The 16,938-nt window shown below is 41.9% G+C and overlaps 4 protein-coding genes across 4 annotated transcripts; 2 read left to right on the top strand and 2 right to left on the bottom strand.

Annotated features, from left to right (window-relative positions):
- The first annotated feature begins 3,325 nt into the window (after positions 1-3,325).
- Positions 3,326-8,181, top strand: ftr82 (finTRIM family, member 82). The gene is made up of 7 exons (XM_084697569.1): positions 3,326-4,099; positions 5,813-5,908; positions 6,211-6,444; positions 6,635-6,794; positions 6,907-6,963; positions 7,100-7,165; positions 7,296-8,181. The coding sequence occupies exons 1-7, from the start codon at positions 3,512-3,514 to the stop codon at positions 7,814-7,816; spliced, it is 1,722 nt and encodes a 573-aa protein (XP_084553695.1). The 5' UTR covers positions 3,326-3,511; the 3' UTR covers positions 7,817-8,181.
- Positions 8,182-9,003: 822 nt separating this feature from the next.
- Positions 9,004-11,078, top strand: ift22 (intraflagellar transport 22 homolog (Chlamydomonas)). The gene is made up of 5 exons (XM_084698425.1): positions 9,004-9,391; positions 9,604-9,686; positions 9,817-9,903; positions 9,979-10,181; positions 10,277-11,078. Exons 1-5 carry the CDS (start codon positions 9,353-9,355, stop codon positions 10,423-10,425), a joined length of 561 nt encoding a protein of 186 aa, XP_084554551.1. The 5' UTR covers positions 9,004-9,352; the 3' UTR covers positions 10,426-11,078.
- atp5mg (ATP synthase membrane subunit g) lies at positions 10,705-11,899 on the bottom strand. Its single transcript, XM_084698426.1, has 3 exons — positions 11,742-11,899; positions 11,102-11,262; positions 10,705-10,903 (listed from the first exon to the last, which is right to left on the bottom strand). The coding sequence occupies exons 1-3, from the start codon at positions 11,791-11,793 to the stop codon at positions 10,805-10,807; spliced, it is 312 nt and encodes a 103-aa protein (XP_084554552.1). The 5' UTR covers positions 11,794-11,899; the 3' UTR covers positions 10,705-10,804.
- Positions 11,900-12,166: 267 nt separating this feature from the next.
- On the bottom strand, positions 12,167-15,547 carry nherf4b (NHERF family PDZ scaffold protein 4b). The gene is made up of 10 exons (XM_084698424.1): positions 15,402-15,547; positions 14,788-14,852; positions 14,458-14,669; positions 14,159-14,363; positions 13,899-14,035; positions 13,606-13,810; positions 13,317-13,513; positions 12,975-13,184; positions 12,655-12,879; positions 12,167-12,562 (listed from the first exon to the last, which is right to left on the bottom strand). Exons 2-10 carry the CDS (start codon positions 14,804-14,806, stop codon positions 12,530-12,532), a joined length of 1,443 nt encoding a protein of 480 aa, XP_084554550.1. The 5' UTR covers positions 14,807-14,852; positions 15,402-15,547; the 3' UTR covers positions 12,167-12,529.
- Between the last annotated feature and the right edge of the window lie 1,391 nt (positions 15,548-16,938).

The raw sequence follows: 16,938 nt of genomic DNA on the forward strand, positions 1-16,938 counted from the left end.
TATGAGGATGTCATCAAAGATGAATGTTCCGTGAGGGCTAAGTGCTGGACCAGTGTTTGACTGGTGACAGTTCCTGGTGGATTGCAGCCAGCCTGGTCAGGGCATGGCCTCTGATGGGGGAGGGGGGGTTCTGTGATGGATGCCCACTCAAACCTGGCTCACGTTGACCTTTCAGCACAGGGAGGTAAAGTTGGCCTGCAAATCAAAGAGAGGAGACTAAAACATCTTTCTTAGAGGACATGTCTTCAGAATGACTTAGTGGCTTGACGTTAAAACAATCTGTTTTGACTGACATAAATTATAGCTACTTTGTCACTATGTAATCCACACACTTTTACACATACAACACATTTGTAGACCCACAGGGAAGTAAATGCTTAACAATGTTGTGATCAACACCGTTTTATTTGTACTGTTCTACACATACCTTTCGGAAGCTGGCATTTGTTCTTGTTTGTAAAACAGTTGGTTTTGGCATCGTTAACTCTGGTGTAGTTTCAGTCGTCCTGCCATCTAGCCGAGAGTCGTTAATTATCAACCAGATGTTCCCATTTGAATTCATTAACATTTCACACTAATTTCTTCCCCCTCCTCAACCCTGATTTGCAATGTTTGTGTTCTCCTCTTTCGTTGATCAGTGAAGTGATCACATTACGAATAAATCCCACCCTTGTCAAATACAAAATATCCACAAGTAAATTGAAAAACAAACATGAACCCTTTAAAACATTTAATCTCAGTTGATATCGAAGGCACATCCTCACATGGCTGGCAGTCAGATCTGGAGTTTCAGGGTTGCTTAAATGATGGCTGGAATGTGACCAGGCCAGATTGGCCAGATAACAAGAGGGTCAAGAGGGGCAGTTTAAAAAAAAACCTGTGATGTGTGAGAGAGCACTGCAGGGTTATGCTAGTCTGCATGCCAACCTTACAGTGTCTGTAAGCCATCAAACACAAGAACTCTAACTGACATGACTATAATCTTTAAGACTGGAAATGCAATCTTGCTGGATGGTGCTGTGGAGTGTGGGTACAAGTCTGACATGGCATGATACTACTGTACATTTGACCTGAATTACTCCCAGGGATTTACAAAGGAGGCAAAATGTTGTGCCTTGTAATTGATTGGGGTTGACGAGATCAATAACACGTTATGTCAAAATTAGCTTCAGTTGTCATTCCACATCAGTATTATTCATGTTTTATGTACTTGGTTGCTAGTTGATCGTCAAATTAGTATCGACTCAGATTCAACTTGTTTAACCCAATGGTGACCTTTGATTCAATAAAAGCTTTGTGCACACAATAAAACTATTTTATAGAAGTAGGTTTTGTTGCTTTTTACTGGGGCTATTTCAAGACTGTAGTGGTATGCTTGTTAGTTATGTGGTGAGTGACATCATCTGGCTGCTAATACATTGCTATCCAACCCACCTGACAGACTTTGCTTCATTTCAACACCTTAACATGCTTAAGAGATGACACACCAGAAGGCTGTAATTGACAGATCCCCTGACTGTTCATCTAACAGATACGTTTTAAAAGAGATGCAGATGACAATTACATATTGCAGGCTCCATCAAGAAACTGATTTAAATACAGGTTTGCAAAATAAATGCATGCTGTATTTAAAACTTTCAAAAACTGTCCCCTTTCCCTCTTGCTGTAGATTTGTGTCCAATCTGTTCGCTTTCATCTGGCCTTTATCCAGACTCCTCCTGTTGACGCTGTGTATCTGCCAGCATTAACAAAGGTAACCATTGTTCCACTGCAACACTTGTAAATACCTTGTCTCCATGTTCAGACCAATCACACAGTATGAACTGGGTCCTTGACTCCTACAGTCAGTCATTTGTATTCCCTCTCTCTTCAAAACATTGCCTGAAAACCTGGTTGCCCCTCACTACACCTGACGCCAAAACTCTGCTTGACTTGAATTTTGACCTTTAACTGATTGGAACTATGAGGTTTTTGCCTGTGCGCTCATACAAAATTGGAGTTTAGTATAGATGTGATATCATTATAAAACACATAAGACAGCTAGCTAATGCAATAACATTCGAGGGATGGACATTCTTCTTGCACTGTCATAAAAATGTATTACACTGGAATTATTGAAAGTTTACTTTGTTGATGTTTCTGAATCGGGTCTACTGTACTGTGTCATCACCTTAACAACAAGGTTTCTTGGGTAGAAAAGACGTGTGTATGGAGCTGATCCAGCCCGGAACCCACCAATACTCTCTCACAGGTAGTTAATCAGTAAGCACACTGTGCATTTAACACAGGAGGCCTTCCTGGTATCTAATCAACATAAAAAGAGGAAGGAAAGAGAAACTGGCTTATCTAGAAACCTGGCCAAATATGGAGTGAGTCGAAACTCTATGAAGTGAAGTAAGACGTGCAAAGAGGGAGGGGCTGTATACCTTTTGTGCAACCCATGCCTGCGTTTTTTCAGCCCTGTGATTGGCTAGATTGAATGATCACAATGCATTGAGGCTGATTGATCAATAACCTGAAAGTCATCATCTCACCCAAGGTGTTTGTCCTCACTCTGACAATATTTGATAGATAAGGATGGAACCAGGAATGTACAGTGGTGAGACAGAATATAACATGTCTGTCTTGACATGTATGCAACTTTCCTAATGATGAACACATGAAAATATGTCAAGCATCAGGTAAAACAGCAGATGAACAGGAAGGTTTTCTTGGCTACCTCTACAATGACTTTGTCCATGAACTATGACACACACACACACATCCCATCGACAGTTACTTCATACACTTGTAAAGCAACCAGACTGGTTCAACTGGATGTAGTTTAAATACATACAACGCGTGACCTTAACTCAAACTGACACACACCTGTGCATTCAGACATCTACCGGTGTGTCAATCTTTTTTTTTTACCTTTCGTCTGTTCTAAATATTTCCTGGTCAAGGGAAGTTTTTTGTCTGAGTGTCTGTTTGTTTAGGAGGTGGACTACAGCCCTCCACCTTCTTTTTTTATGAGAATCAACCTGTGTCTAGTCCACCGGAATAAATGTTCAAATAGCATTTTGTTTGTTTTTCTACAGAGAGGCCTGGGTTGTCCTCTGACAACATTCTACAACACCATCAGGTAAACACTGACTGTGAGATGTCTGACTAGAAATCCCATAGATTTCTTCAATTTGTGCCTTCTACAATTCATTCATTCTTCAAGGCTCAGCCTATCCCCTTTTTTCCCTCCTTTCTGCCCGCCCCCTCCCTCTCCCTCTCTCTTAAGTCTCCGGCAGCCTTTGCTCGATCTGTTTATCTCAACTGGGCTGAGCTCCGAATACTCCCAGCACAAGGGGAGGGCCTTGCCTGCTTTCAATCAATAACCTCTGGAATTCAGAAATACTAGTCGGTCCCGTCTCTGGCAGACTGTGACACACTCTTGTGGAGGGCGGGCTCCATAACGCACTGGAAGTTACCTCTGACTCTCTCTGGTTTCGCAGGTCTGTTTGTGTGTGTTTGTGTGACGATGGCTGAGCCCATGTCTCCGGATTACTTCAGCTGCCCTCTGTGTGTTGGCTTGCTAAGGGACCCCGTGGCTATTCCCTGTGGCCACAGCTTCTGTATGGACTGCATCAGTGGCTATTGGAACGAGGCTGACTACACGGGAATCTACATCTGCCCTCAATGCAAGATCACCTTCACCCAACGGCCTGTGCTGAGGCCCAACACCATGCTGACTCAGGTGGCTGAAAAGATCAAGAAGACAGGCCTTAACCAGACCAACACGTCCCCAGGAAACAGCTTTGCCGGCCCAGCCGACGTGCCCTGTGACTTCTGCTCTGGGAAAAAGCTCAAGGCTGTCAAGTCCTGTCTGAACTGCCTGGCTTCCTACTGTGAGAAGCACCTGAAGCCCCACTACGAGTCAGCCACCTTCAAGAGGCACAAGCTGGTGGATGAGTTGGGAAACCTGGACCGGAAGATCTGCCCTCAGCACCAGAAGTCCCTGGAGCTGTTCTGTCGTACAGACCAGATGTGCATCTGTGCCATTTGCACAGTCAGCGAGCACAGGGGCCATGATATTGTCTCAGCTGAGGCAGAGAGGAGTGAGAAACAGGTAAGAAGCAGTCAGCCTTCCTCTCTCAGTATTAGGCTACACTGTACAAATGCACCTGCTCAATGTGACCTAAATAGAATGAAAAACAACAGCTTACATTGTAGTCATTGCAAAACGTTAACAGGTTTGAAATTGTGTCTGTCATTCTGTCAGAAATTTATCAAAGAACTCTAAAATACAGTTTGACAGAAACTATTATACTCTGTCACTTGAGGAGGAGTGTTCCACTGTTCCAGTTTCAAAGGTTAACTGACTAATGATTTATTGAAAGGCATATCCAGAACTACATTTCTCTTTGTCACTGAGATCATCACTCGGCAGTTAGTCAGAAGGGAGGTATGGGCAGGGAGGACGGGTTGGAAAAGGTGGGTCTTTTGATGGAGGAATGTGAGTTAAAGCAGACGTGTAGTATTCCCAACCCCCATCCGTGCACTATCACCAAAGTTTGTACTTTGACCCAGCCTTCCAATGCTATCAGACACTCTTGACGGCATGTACAGCCAAAACAATTACAGCAGCCTGATTAGACCTGGGGTCTGCTGAAGGAATGTGTTCATAATCAGTGATGAAAACTCCCCTAAGCTTGTGGAGTCACAGCTGTGCACGGCGGCGCAGGAAGACGGACACCAAAGAAACTACCAGCGAAACTACACAGCCTCTATTCTCCTAGGCTGAAGCCCTCCTGTGGGAGGGACTGCAGATACTAGTGATACTGGAAATCTGCATTGGTGGGTCAAGGCCCTAAGCACTTCACCTGGTGACAAACCAACGTATATAAACATGGACTTTGTGACGGTGACTATGCACTGCACAGTAGTCTGCGGATTCAAAAACAGTTACGCGGGCAAGAAACAAACCTGTAATGGATGTTGCCAGAGATTTCTCAATAACATTTGCATCAAGCATGTCCAATAATTGTATGACCTCATCTTAAATAGAAACTAAGCTTTTCGAGCTTAGTGTACAAAGCTACAGTAATAATTCAAGCTTTTTTGTTGTTTACTAAATAGAGAGTCTGGTTCCTCTCATCCCTGGATTTACAACCTGAGTCTCCCATGGCTGACTGCTTTTCTCTCACACTCCACTCCCTCCCTCCTTCCCCCCCCTCCCCAGATTCCCAACATTCCTCAAGCTTATCTTGAAGAATGGATCGGTGGGCTTCAGTAAAGGCTGAATTAGAAACCCCTCACAGTTTTCTATAGGCCAGGACGTGTGCACCTTGAAACATCTCTTTAGAAGTCAGGCAGCGGTAGTTTCACATTCCTTGCATGGTCCAGATTCCATCAACCCTATTTTCCCTCCTTCTGAGATCAAGTTGCCCTTATTAAGTAGATCCTCAGAACTCGGTGTATTAAAAACAAATCTTAATTACTCAAAAATGCAATGCAAGAAATGTGAATCTCATTACTTTCTGGAAGCACAACGCATATGATGTCTATAATTATATGTGAAATGTATAATCCATGCACGCAGTTAAATGTAATCGTCCAGTTTTATTACTTATATACAACTAGATGTGAAGTCGCAGAGAAACGGTTTCCACGAATAATCCCTTAGATAACACTACACTACATATATGGAAGTTGAGAGCATTCAGCTAACTAATAAATGTGATTTCACAAGCATGAAATGGATTTCACGAATTCAAAGCATGAATGCTGCTAAATTTGAAATGCTGATTACCATTTAAACAATTACTGTTCATATCACCAGAAACTCCTGGGGGTGTCTCAAGCTGAGATCAGGCAGAAATGTCAAGAAAGGGTAAAGGAGCTGGAGGAGTTAAGAACCGCAGTGGACTCATTAAAGGTAAGAAAGAATTATCGCAACGGAACAATCTATTTATAATATTTCTTTAATCACCTCCTGCAAGATGATTTAACATGTTAGTAAATGCAGGAATTGTGTATTTCATTTACTGAACAAAACTTTGTTTCGAGACTGTGACAGTGTTTCCATGAAACACTAAAAAGTCTTCTAAAATCATATAGATCCGAGATACAATATATTTTTTCTTTTGTCTTGCAACATCCCTATCTACATAACCAACCAGAATGACTACTTATGAAAGTTCTTTGATTGTAATACTATTTTATCTCTCTCTCATACAGAGCTCAGCCAAGAGAGCCATGGCAGAGAGCGAAAAGATGTTTGAGGAGATGATACGTTCCATAGAGAGAATGAGGTCTGAGGTCACTAAGCTCATTGGCATCAATGAGAAGGCTGCCTTTAACCAGGCTGATGGCTTGGTCGAGAGGCTGGAGCAGGAGATTGATGAACTGAAGAAAAAGGAGATTGGCCTCAAACAGCTATATAGCACTGATGACCACATCCACTTCCTGCAGGTGAGAAATCCAGCAGAAAATCCCTTAAGACATTCAATCTCTGCTCTAGCAAGGGGCAGAATTTTTTAGAAACACTTTTAATGCTTCTCCAGGAAACATGACGCAACACCATTATTCATCCTAATGGGAGTAATTTGGATAGTTGCTAGTGGAGCAGGCTCGTCTGACAACAGTTATCTTTTCTTCTCAGAATTTCAACTATCTTTGCACTCCCACCGATGATGGATTCATACCCAGAGTAACGGTGAACCCAGATTTCTCCTTTGGCGCAGCCAGGAAAGCCGTGGCTGAGATCAAAGAACGTCTGGAGGAGCTAGGAAGGGAGGAGCTATTGAAGATCTCCAAGTCAGGTTAGGACCGCACTGTACTAACGGCAAAAGACATGGAAAGCTGTTGTTGGTTACAGAGAACATTGAGTTCAGGTTGGTTGCTTACCTTACCGTGCCTCTTTAACCCTGACAGTAAATGAAGTTCCTGTTTATACAACTGAAACTCGATCCAGAGAGAAAAGCAGCAGAGGTAAGTCAGTTGTCACCATATAGAATATAAATCAAATCATGATGCCACATTGCATTTGGTTGTTATTTAAAAACGAATCGCAATACTAAATGTATGCTGTTTTTTGAGACATAACAGCAAATCTTTCTAACTCTAGTGAAAGAAATAACAGTGGACAGTGCTCCTCCTGCAGAGCCTAGAACCAGAGCAGACTTTCTGAAGTGTAAGTATCTCCTAAAAGGTGATAAATGTGTCTTGTAAAAGTTCTTCTCACCTCAGTCAGTTCAATCAAACGCGTTGTCCACGTGGAAGTTGTCTAATGCTAAGCCTGTCTAATTTGCCCACACTCCTAGACTTCTGCCAGCTCAGACTGGATCCTGCCACAGCCTACAAGGAGCTGCACCTGTCAGACAGCAACAGGAAGGTGATCAGAACCAGGGACCTGCAATCCTACAGCGACACCGCTGAGAGATTTGATAGCTTCGCCCAGGTCCTGTGTCGTGAAGCGCTGTCCGGAGGTCGCTTCTACTGGGAGATAGAGTGGAGTGGGGAGTTCTCAATGGGAGTGGCATACAAAGGCATCAGCCGCAAAGGCAAAGGCTCTCTGTGTCTGCTGGGTTACAATGATAAGTCCTGGAGTCTTCTGTGCTCTGACTCAGGATACTCAGCCTGGCACAACAGGGTGGATAAGGCCATCCATGCCCCCCACTCCCCCAGGATAGGAGTCTACCTTGACCATGGTGCAGGGGTGCTGGCTTTCTTCAGTATAGGCAACAACATGACCCTTCTTCACAGATTTGAGACCACCTTTGTTGAGCCTCTCTATCCAGGCTTTGGCGTTGGAACCTCGGTTAAGATCTGCCAACTAAAATGAACATTTATATGCACCTCTGATTTATTCATGAAAACATTAATAAAACAATAAAAAAATATATAAAATTGTTTTCCATGCTGTCATTTGATCTAATTGTTCATACTTCATTGTAAACTTTGCCCTACAAGACTTTGGAGATATTCAATAAATGTACTACCTATAAGTGAGTGTGGAATATTATTTTTTGTTTGTAATGTTTTTTTCCCCCTTAATCCATTATGATGTTCTCTTTACTATGCTCTGTGCAAACTGTCCTATTTATCTAGTCAATACAAAGACCAGTGTGGTTTTACAGGATATCAGTTTGCTCATTGTGATAACAAAAATACTCTTTAATAGTTTTCAATAAAGAATGTATTAAAATACATTTGTGCTTCTTTTGAATGTATGTGTTTTGATTACATACTGTACACATTACACACCATGGTTAATTGTCTAATTACATCATCTACAGTGTATCCCTATGCAGTATCTATGGTTTATAGTCAAAGCAAATTACTGAAGAAATTCTAAATGTTGTAGGCTATTTACATTGCGTTTGTTATCCCAGCTGCTAAATCAAATTAGGCATTTTCCATGACATGAATATTTATATGATTAGTTATGTAATAAGTTAAAGACTTCAGGGTGATGACCCAATTATGTCAAATAACTAGGAGAAGATTTTCCACATTTCAGTAACGGTTTTCAGTCTTCACTAAATCAACAAATTGTCACACTCCTGCAGGCATTAGGCATCCATCTAAACAAATTTGCCTCAGAACTGGTGTTCAGGGCTTCCTGTTTACAAAAGTAGGCTAATGAATCTGCATACATAGTATCAAAACAGTAACAAAAAGATAATTAAAACACAAATCTGCAGTTCTAATCGATTCATTTATAGTGTCCAATGTACAATAATATTGCAAGCTCGATGTTCTTGCCCTCACTTACTAAACTTTGTATATAGTGCACTCTACTGGTAGAGTGTAAAATCATATATTCTCCCATATAAGTTTGTTTAAGCACATTGAATATCTATGATATGTCCATCACAAAACATTAAAGGCAGACCGTTTGGTATCGAATATTGTTTACCCGCCCTCCTAATCATTCTCTACTATTGAAACTAATTTGTAAATGGGCGGTGCTTTGTTATTTGAGTGATGTTGTGTGCGTCCAATTAAACAGGTTTTCACCATGGAAACGAAGACGAACGCCAAGTTTACACACGCACTTAAACCCAACTAGCATTCTAGCAAAGCAGGGAAAATATTTACTTTGCGCGTTCAACAAGCTAGCAAAGGCTTTTCAAACGTTCCAAATGTATGTAAATCTAAATTGCAGCGCTAAACTACAGTCCTGCTAGCTACACTTTAGCTAGCTAACGTTGATACGGTACCTCTAGCCTATTAGTCTAGAGAGTAGACAAATAAATTAGAGCTAGCATAGACAAGCTAGTACTGTACGCTACTACGCTAAGGAACCTGTTAGCTAGCTACAGTACACCCACAAACACGCATGTTTATCCACACAAAATAAATCAGCAACGTGACGATGTTCAAGGCGAAAATTATTGTAATTGGACCGAGTGAGGTAAAAAAAACTAACTTTTTTATGTGTGTTGTCAGCTTCAGTTTAGGACTTTTATGCATAGCCTGTCTATCTAGTCTAACCAATGTATGAATGTCGCTTGGGCTTTAAGTTGCTATTTGCATTCAATTGCTATTGCTCTCATGGCATGTTCTTTTGGAAACGTGTAACTTTTATATTTATTCAATTAATGCATCAGATGTATGATGTTTCAGAGTGGAAAAACGGTATTGTCCAACTTCCTTTCTGACACAGTGGAGACAATTGGGGGAGAGTATAATCCCACTCAGGGGGTCAGGTACGTAACTACCCTTTTAAAATGGAAACGTTGGCTCAATTACTAGATTAATTTAGCTATATTCTGTCAGTTTAGGTCCACTGGGATGTGATATTATGGATGTATCTGTGCCACCATCCCATGTCTCTAGGATCCTGGAATTTGAATCACAAAATGAAGGCAGTGACAAATACTCCAGTTGTGAGGTGGAACTCTGGGACTGTGCTGGCGATTTCAGGTAAGGGAACGCAAACCTACATTCATGTTTAGATCACAATTTCATGCTCTCTGCTAACTTTTTTTCTTTTATTAGGTTTGAATCCTGCTGGCCAGCTTTGATGAAAGACGCCAATGGTGTGATCATCGTGTTTAATCCAGATGTGCCAAACCACTTAAAAGAGGTAGAGACATGGTATTCGATGTTCGTTGCCTCTCAGGGGTTGCAGGACAACCAGTGTCTTCTGATGGCTCACCACAAACCTGGCAGTGGGGCAGATAACATACAACTACCACTAGGTCAGCAGTTAACTCTAACTTCTCCTGAATGGACTTTCAACTGTTTGATTACTGTATCATTAGTAATCTACATGCTTGTTTTTGTTCCTGTGTAGCCTCAAATTTAAACAGGATAACACTCATTCACTCGAACCTGGAAGAGGAGCCAGAGGACGTAAGGCAAGGTTTCCAAAAATACTTAGAAGACGTCGTCCATACGTTGTCAGAGAGCAGAGAACAAGAGGAGATGTCAATCATTACCTAATGCTGTGTCCTAATATGAAAAACTGTATTTAAGCCTCAATTCTCCCCTTAGCTGATCTTGGAAATCTAAAATTCCAAAGCTAATGGCATGCATCAGCTAGTTACTTGGTCTTCAACAGGATTGGCATTGATCAGTTAGGTATTTTAGGTCGTTTTTGTATCTTTTTTTAGGGTGGAATTAGCAACTTAAAAGCAAGCATGACAGTGAATACACTTACTTGTATGATTAATATGTTAATTTATTCTAATAAATTCTCAAAAAAATTACACAAAGCTGTACTTAAACAATAGACATTTATTCATTGAATCCATAGTTTGGAGCTGGAAGGTGAGAGCATACAACACTCTGCAGAGAAAAAAGTGACATGACAGTTCATGATCTAGACATCGTATCCAATGAGACCTCCCTTCCCGATGATCTCTCCGATGTAGAACCACATCAGTACTTCAGTGGCAACCAGTCCATTCCTCACAGCGTCCTTTGAAATAATAAAGATGTTGGTTAATGCATGTCTTAAATGCCTCATAGTTAAGACATGCCTTAAATATCCATGTCTCTTTACAATCATTGATATGGGTGATTGTATAACAACCTCGACTGTCCACTGAGATCTGATTTTACCATATGCATAAAAAGACAAACACAAACTTGAAGTATATGTGCTTTATGTTCTCACTTTAACCGTTGTTTGTCCTAGACGTCCAGACTGGAAGCCCTTGACTATGTTCGAAAGCCCACTGATGGCCTTGGGAATTTCGGCAGGGGAAGGGGGCACCAACTCCACACGGGCGTAATACCAGAAGGTCGCTAGCCTAGGTTTTGAGTATGTGACAGCGGCTGAAAACAGAAAACAGAAGTACCGAAATATTTATTGGTCATAAACCTTAGCAGCAAATACGCTCTCTAACCACAGTTTAAATTAGTCAATTCCAGACAGGCAGTAATGAATGAAAAGCAGGGCAATGGTGACCTGACAGGCTGCTGCTCGCGCTAGCTTAGCGTTAGCTAGCTTACTAACTCGTGCTAAAAGTATCTAGATTGCCAACGTACATAAGTGAGCTGACTATACACTGGCTTTAATATAGCTAGCTTGCAAAATGCTATGAAAATATATCGCCTGTATGCTTATCTTAATTAATGACTACGGTGGCGGATAATGTTGACAGCTAGCTAACGCAAATTCATAGCGCCTGCTTCTTCAGAGATGTGCGTCTCTGAAATAACACACAAGGCCAAGCGAGTCACTGACAGGTAGTTAGCTAATGTGCAAGCTGATTTACTCTGACACAACCCTTTTTCTTGTCAGGAAAACTTACCGCCGACCAATGTTGGTACTTTGGCCACCAATTTCTGCACAGCTTGGGCCATTTTGGAGTAGTTTCCCTGCTTCTCTAGTCAACTGTTTCGCTGCGACTGAATGTCACCTCCAGTTAAGAAGGACCCTACCGTGTAGCTGTTTAAACTACTGCCTGAACAGAATATTAGGATTGGCTCTTGGTTGCCTTTACGTAATAATGTCACCACCCCCTAGCACAGGTGCAATGGACGGGTACGTGGTCTTTTTTTTAACCAAGGGTTTACATTGCAACATAACTTTAATTTTCAATTTCCTTTGCCAGATATAACTGCTTTTAATATGTCAAGCATGGTAGGAAGCAATTGTATTAATATAAACGTATAGTAGGTAGGTCTACTGTTTAATTTAATGTAATTTAATGACGATAATGTTTACCATTGTGAATCCAGTGAAATATGTCATTTTTATTTTCACAGATGTAGAAAGCATTGTCAAGGCCTACAATTTACATGAATATTTTACCAATATATGTATACAACATTCTTCTTTAAAAACATTACATTACTTGGAAACTAATAACATTTTATTTTCATATCTGGTCATGGTTATTTTGTGGTGTGTCTTTCTTGTGAATCCACCAGACCACTCATGCAGACCTCATATACTGTACTGTACAAACCAGGGTGAGGTTTTAGCTCGGGTGATAAGTTGACAAGAACACTTTTATAACCTAGGTTAATACAGTTTGGCTTGCTTTGAGTTAGTGGCTCTGTCTTGTGGGTGAGTCGTCAAGGTGTGAACTATCTGCTACAGGAATGATAGCTCTTCAGCTTCTTCCTTCTGTAAAGAGAAAATCCACATAACATCATAGAAATAATGCAGAAATGTATCGACGGCCATGAAAATAAACTTATTTTAATTTTTTATTTTACCTGAGAGTCATGCTTCTCAGTTTCTGCTTCAGTGGTCTGCTGGGCATTATTTTGCTCGCTGCTATCACTCTTTTCCATAACCAAGAGAGAGAGAAAATGTCCTCCCTCTTTCACTAGCATAATCACATCTTCTATGTATTTATCTTCCATTCCTTGTCCGTTAACTTCAATAACCAAATCTCCCTCCTTGAGTCCTGCTCTATGGCCAGAGCCCCCTAGAGCCACCTGCAAGAGAAGAGGAAACATTGGAGTTAAACATCTTCCTGTCTTCATGCAACATCCTTTAGTTTGCCAAGCAGTAGCCTCTATATCTGCCTTACCTGGCTTATAAAGGTCCCTGGAGTCTGTGGGACACAACCCAAGTTGAAGCCAAAGCCTAAAGGCCCTTTCTGGAGGACACAGAGTCGTTGACTGGGCACTGATGGAGCCTCCTCTGGTGCTTCTACTCTTACTGTTATGGGGGGCACCATTTTGTTTTCTTCATTTTCCTTAGGATCACTCCCACAGAAAAGAAGAGGACATAGACCCAGCTGAAGGAGAGAATGTAAATGACAACGTTTACGAGTTCATTAGATACACATTAAACCTCCTCATCTATTACTGCAAACACTAACTGTGTTTCAGGGGTGTACACTCCTTCTGTTATCATTGATTTCACCCACCTGTGTGTAAAAGTGGAGCCCCTGGGCAGTAATACAGGTGAGGGTGACAATCTGGCCACTCTGCCTCACTCTGTCCACAATGTCTCCATGCTCCAAGGACTCCACAGGATCCCTGTTGACCTCCAGCAGAATGTCCCCCTCCTGCAAGCCTGCCTGCTCTGCAGGACTGTCTCTGTCCAGCCCACGCATAACATGAACTACAGATGAAAACAGGATCACATTCACAGTTGTCTTGTGACCCCCAGAGTGACAGTTTGTTACAGCGCTTACACACACGTGTGTATCTCACCTATTTTTCCCGAAGGTGTTTTCTCTTGTCTGAGGAGGAAGCCGTAACCCTTAGACCCCAGCACGAGGGGGAGTCTCCGGGGGGTGTGGGGCAGGTTGTGGGCACCGACCATGGCAGGTAGAATGGGCATCCGCCTGCGGACGTAGCTCTTCTCGCTCTCACTGTCGATGACCAGGATGGTCATGTGATCCTTGCACTTCATCACCTGCACATACGCACTTGTCTTACAATCAAAAGACCAGCTTCATAATGGGTGGATAACCAATCAATGCAGGGGGCGGTGCCTAACCTACCATCTTGCTGAGTGCAGAGTTGGTGAGCTCAGATACGTTTGCTCCGTTCATCCATACTAAGAGGTCTCCCTGAAACACTCCTGCCTTGTGAGCAGAACTCCCACTTACCAGGTTAACCGTAAACCTTCCTTTCTGCCCTAAAGGGTGGTCACATAACTGAAGGTTAACAGAGTAACCGAGTAATACTATACCACAAAGACGTCTCAGGATGTTATTGTCAGATCTTACGTACATGGTCCTTACAATGTCTACTGTCTCACCTTCCACAGGTACAAAGTTGATGCCCAGGCCAGTGGCAGTATCTCTGGTGATGTGGCACATCCGTGGCTGCTGGCAGCCCTCCCCTCTGTGATTTCTTGCTAGAGACCGGAGGTCTAATCCCTGTGACACAGCCTGGTCATACTCCTCCCCATCCATCACCAGCAGACACAGCTGGTACCCACTCAGCAGTATCCTCCTGGCCACCTGACCCCCAAACAGAGAGACAGGAAGACTGAGTTCACAGGTGAACGTATTTGTTGACAAACATCAATGTGTAGTCTGTTTGCGTCGTTCTCACTTCCACGTGAGGGATGTCATCCACAAAGCTTTCGTTGACCTCCAGAAGCCGATCTCCATCCCTCAGGCCACTCCTCTCCGCCACTCCCCATGCCGTCACCTTTCTGATCACATGACCACAGCGCCCCCTCTCCACACGCAGATGGAAGCCGAAGGACTCGCCTTCTTGACGCTTGAGCGCACATAGGCGTGGCATGGGTGCTGAAACTGAATCTAAGGGGGGGGGGGGGGGGGCGGGGGGGACTTTGAGTGTCTGCTAGGCCGTTCCTTCAGAATACTTAGGAAGAAGAATGTTCCGGAATGAGTAAAAGGTGTTTTACGTGTAGGTCACCTGTATCATCTGAGATCATCAGTGCTGGATTGTCTATTCCTTCTTTGGGATTGAAAGTGAATGTCCTGCATTAAAAAAATAGTTTATTAAAAGGGTTTCCCACATCAAAAGGGTATCGACATGAACATATCACCTGTTATGTAGGTATGTATATAATAGTGCAGTCTTGGCTGTAGTTATCTGTACGCGTGGGGGCTTATCTAGTGCTTGAGCCCAAAGTCTTATAGTTGTCGAGTAAAAATGTCTTAAGTCAGTCAGTTCAGCCACCATTTATTGCCAAGAAACAGAACATGCATGATCCTTTTTATTTAATCAGTCAACAATTGGCACACAAGAAAGGATTGAAACAATACTTGTGGGTCAGAAAAGGTTTAGTATGCTTATTAACACATGCTCAGACCAAGTACTGTAGCCTAGCTGTCACAATGTCTTATTATTATTGGGAATGAGGGTTAAATAACAGCCGTTTATTAGTCTTTACTTTGAACATTTCCAGCATCCAGTCAACCCAACTAAATATTTTACTTAGTAAGGAAATTCATTGGCCTAATAATGTTGCGAATTACAAGACAAATATGTTCAGAATGTGTGATGACAGTTGAAAGAAGACTTACTTGGGTAGCTCGATGACCTTCAGCAGCCCTTGGAAAACGAAAAAACAGAAAATATATTAGGGTTAGCCGTCTCATTGGATTAGTCATTGATGATAGTGGGAACTGCTGAAGTAAATGTTGATTGTAACTTCCTTTAACACTGACATGCTGACTGTAAGTCCATATCAAGGTTCAAACAAACTAACCCATTAAAAAGATACCCTGTATATTCCCATCATGTCTACAACAGCTATATCCAGAACGGCTCTCAGCATCATTTGCCTACATTTCTTGCAACTCATTAACACGTCTTAATGACGTCTTCAAAAAAGTGCAACTGAATAACAGACCTTAACACTTATTCTTTACAATTGCAAGAGGGTTCTGTGTCCTTTAAAGCTGTCTGCTTAATGTTTTGAAAACTGCTGTTCTGCGTGCACTTAAAATTCCACGGCTGTTGACCCTAGTTATCAGACGAGGCCTGATAAGGCTGTGCTGATCATTGTGATTGTCTCTCTTCTCACCTACCTTTAGTCCTCCAAGTGAGAGGTCATTGAAAAAAAAAATCTGTAAACCTCCTCAAAACAAGAGCAGTGGGAGTCTGTGGAGATGTGTGTAAGTCACTGATGTAAGTGGCTGTACAAGCTTGTCATGCATAACTAGGGCCAGAACATTCTGTCAACTCCATCACCTGTTTTTCACAGAGGGGATGATGCAGGCTTCCCGTTCCAACCTAATCTATTAGTCTTTTAGTGGGTTTTCTCATCCCATCCTGTTGAGATGAGATGATAAATACAATAGTCAAATATTTGTATTCCTCTTCTGTGCTGAACTGAACAAAGGTTTGTGTCAGTTAGAGTGTTGTTTGATTTAAACTGTTAATATTTCAAACAATGATGCCATAGAAGCAGGATGTGTGACAACATAGAAGTAACCTTGCCCTTAGGATTCTGAGGTGAGAGAGAGAGAAAGAAAGAGAGAGGTCACATCACCTACCTCCACCACAATCTTTTTAGTTCTGTTATTAGGGATGTTTGTTTCTCCCTCCATAAAAATCCACTCTTGGTGGTCGTAAAGCAGATTTTCCAGTCACCATTGTGACACCAGAATGTTCCTTGTACAAGGAAACCCTAGCATTACACACTCCCAAATGATTTAGTCTCATAAGTTTAGAGATCTTACTGTCATTAGAATCTAACTAATCCACTAGCCTTAATGGGTACTAACACTTTTACTGCGTTATTCACTTATCCTTAAAAGATGCTGCAGTAGAAATGTAAAACAACCTCTGGCACACAACATTGAGTAATATCTACAATTGAATCTACACATACGTAAACATAACTTAATGCACTATAACTGTTACCATAAACAATCTGGTAATCATTACAGTGCTAGTGGGAACAATGAGGGAAATGTTTGATTCAATCTGAGAGATAAAAAGATGATAAGAAATCAATGAGAATGGATGCAAAAAAGTGAGAAGACAGTAAGAGAGGGGAGGTAAAAACAAAAGTTTGGTACCTGTAGTTTGTATCATGTTGATTCCCTCCCCAAG

Source organism: Hypomesus nipponensis, chromosome 5 (assembly GCF_054491055.1).
Source record: "Hypomesus nipponensis isolate SF chromosome 5, ASM5449105v1, whole genome shotgun sequence".
Lineage (NCBI taxonomy): Eukaryota > Metazoa > Chordata > Actinopteri > Osmeriformes > Osmeridae > Hypomesus > Hypomesus nipponensis.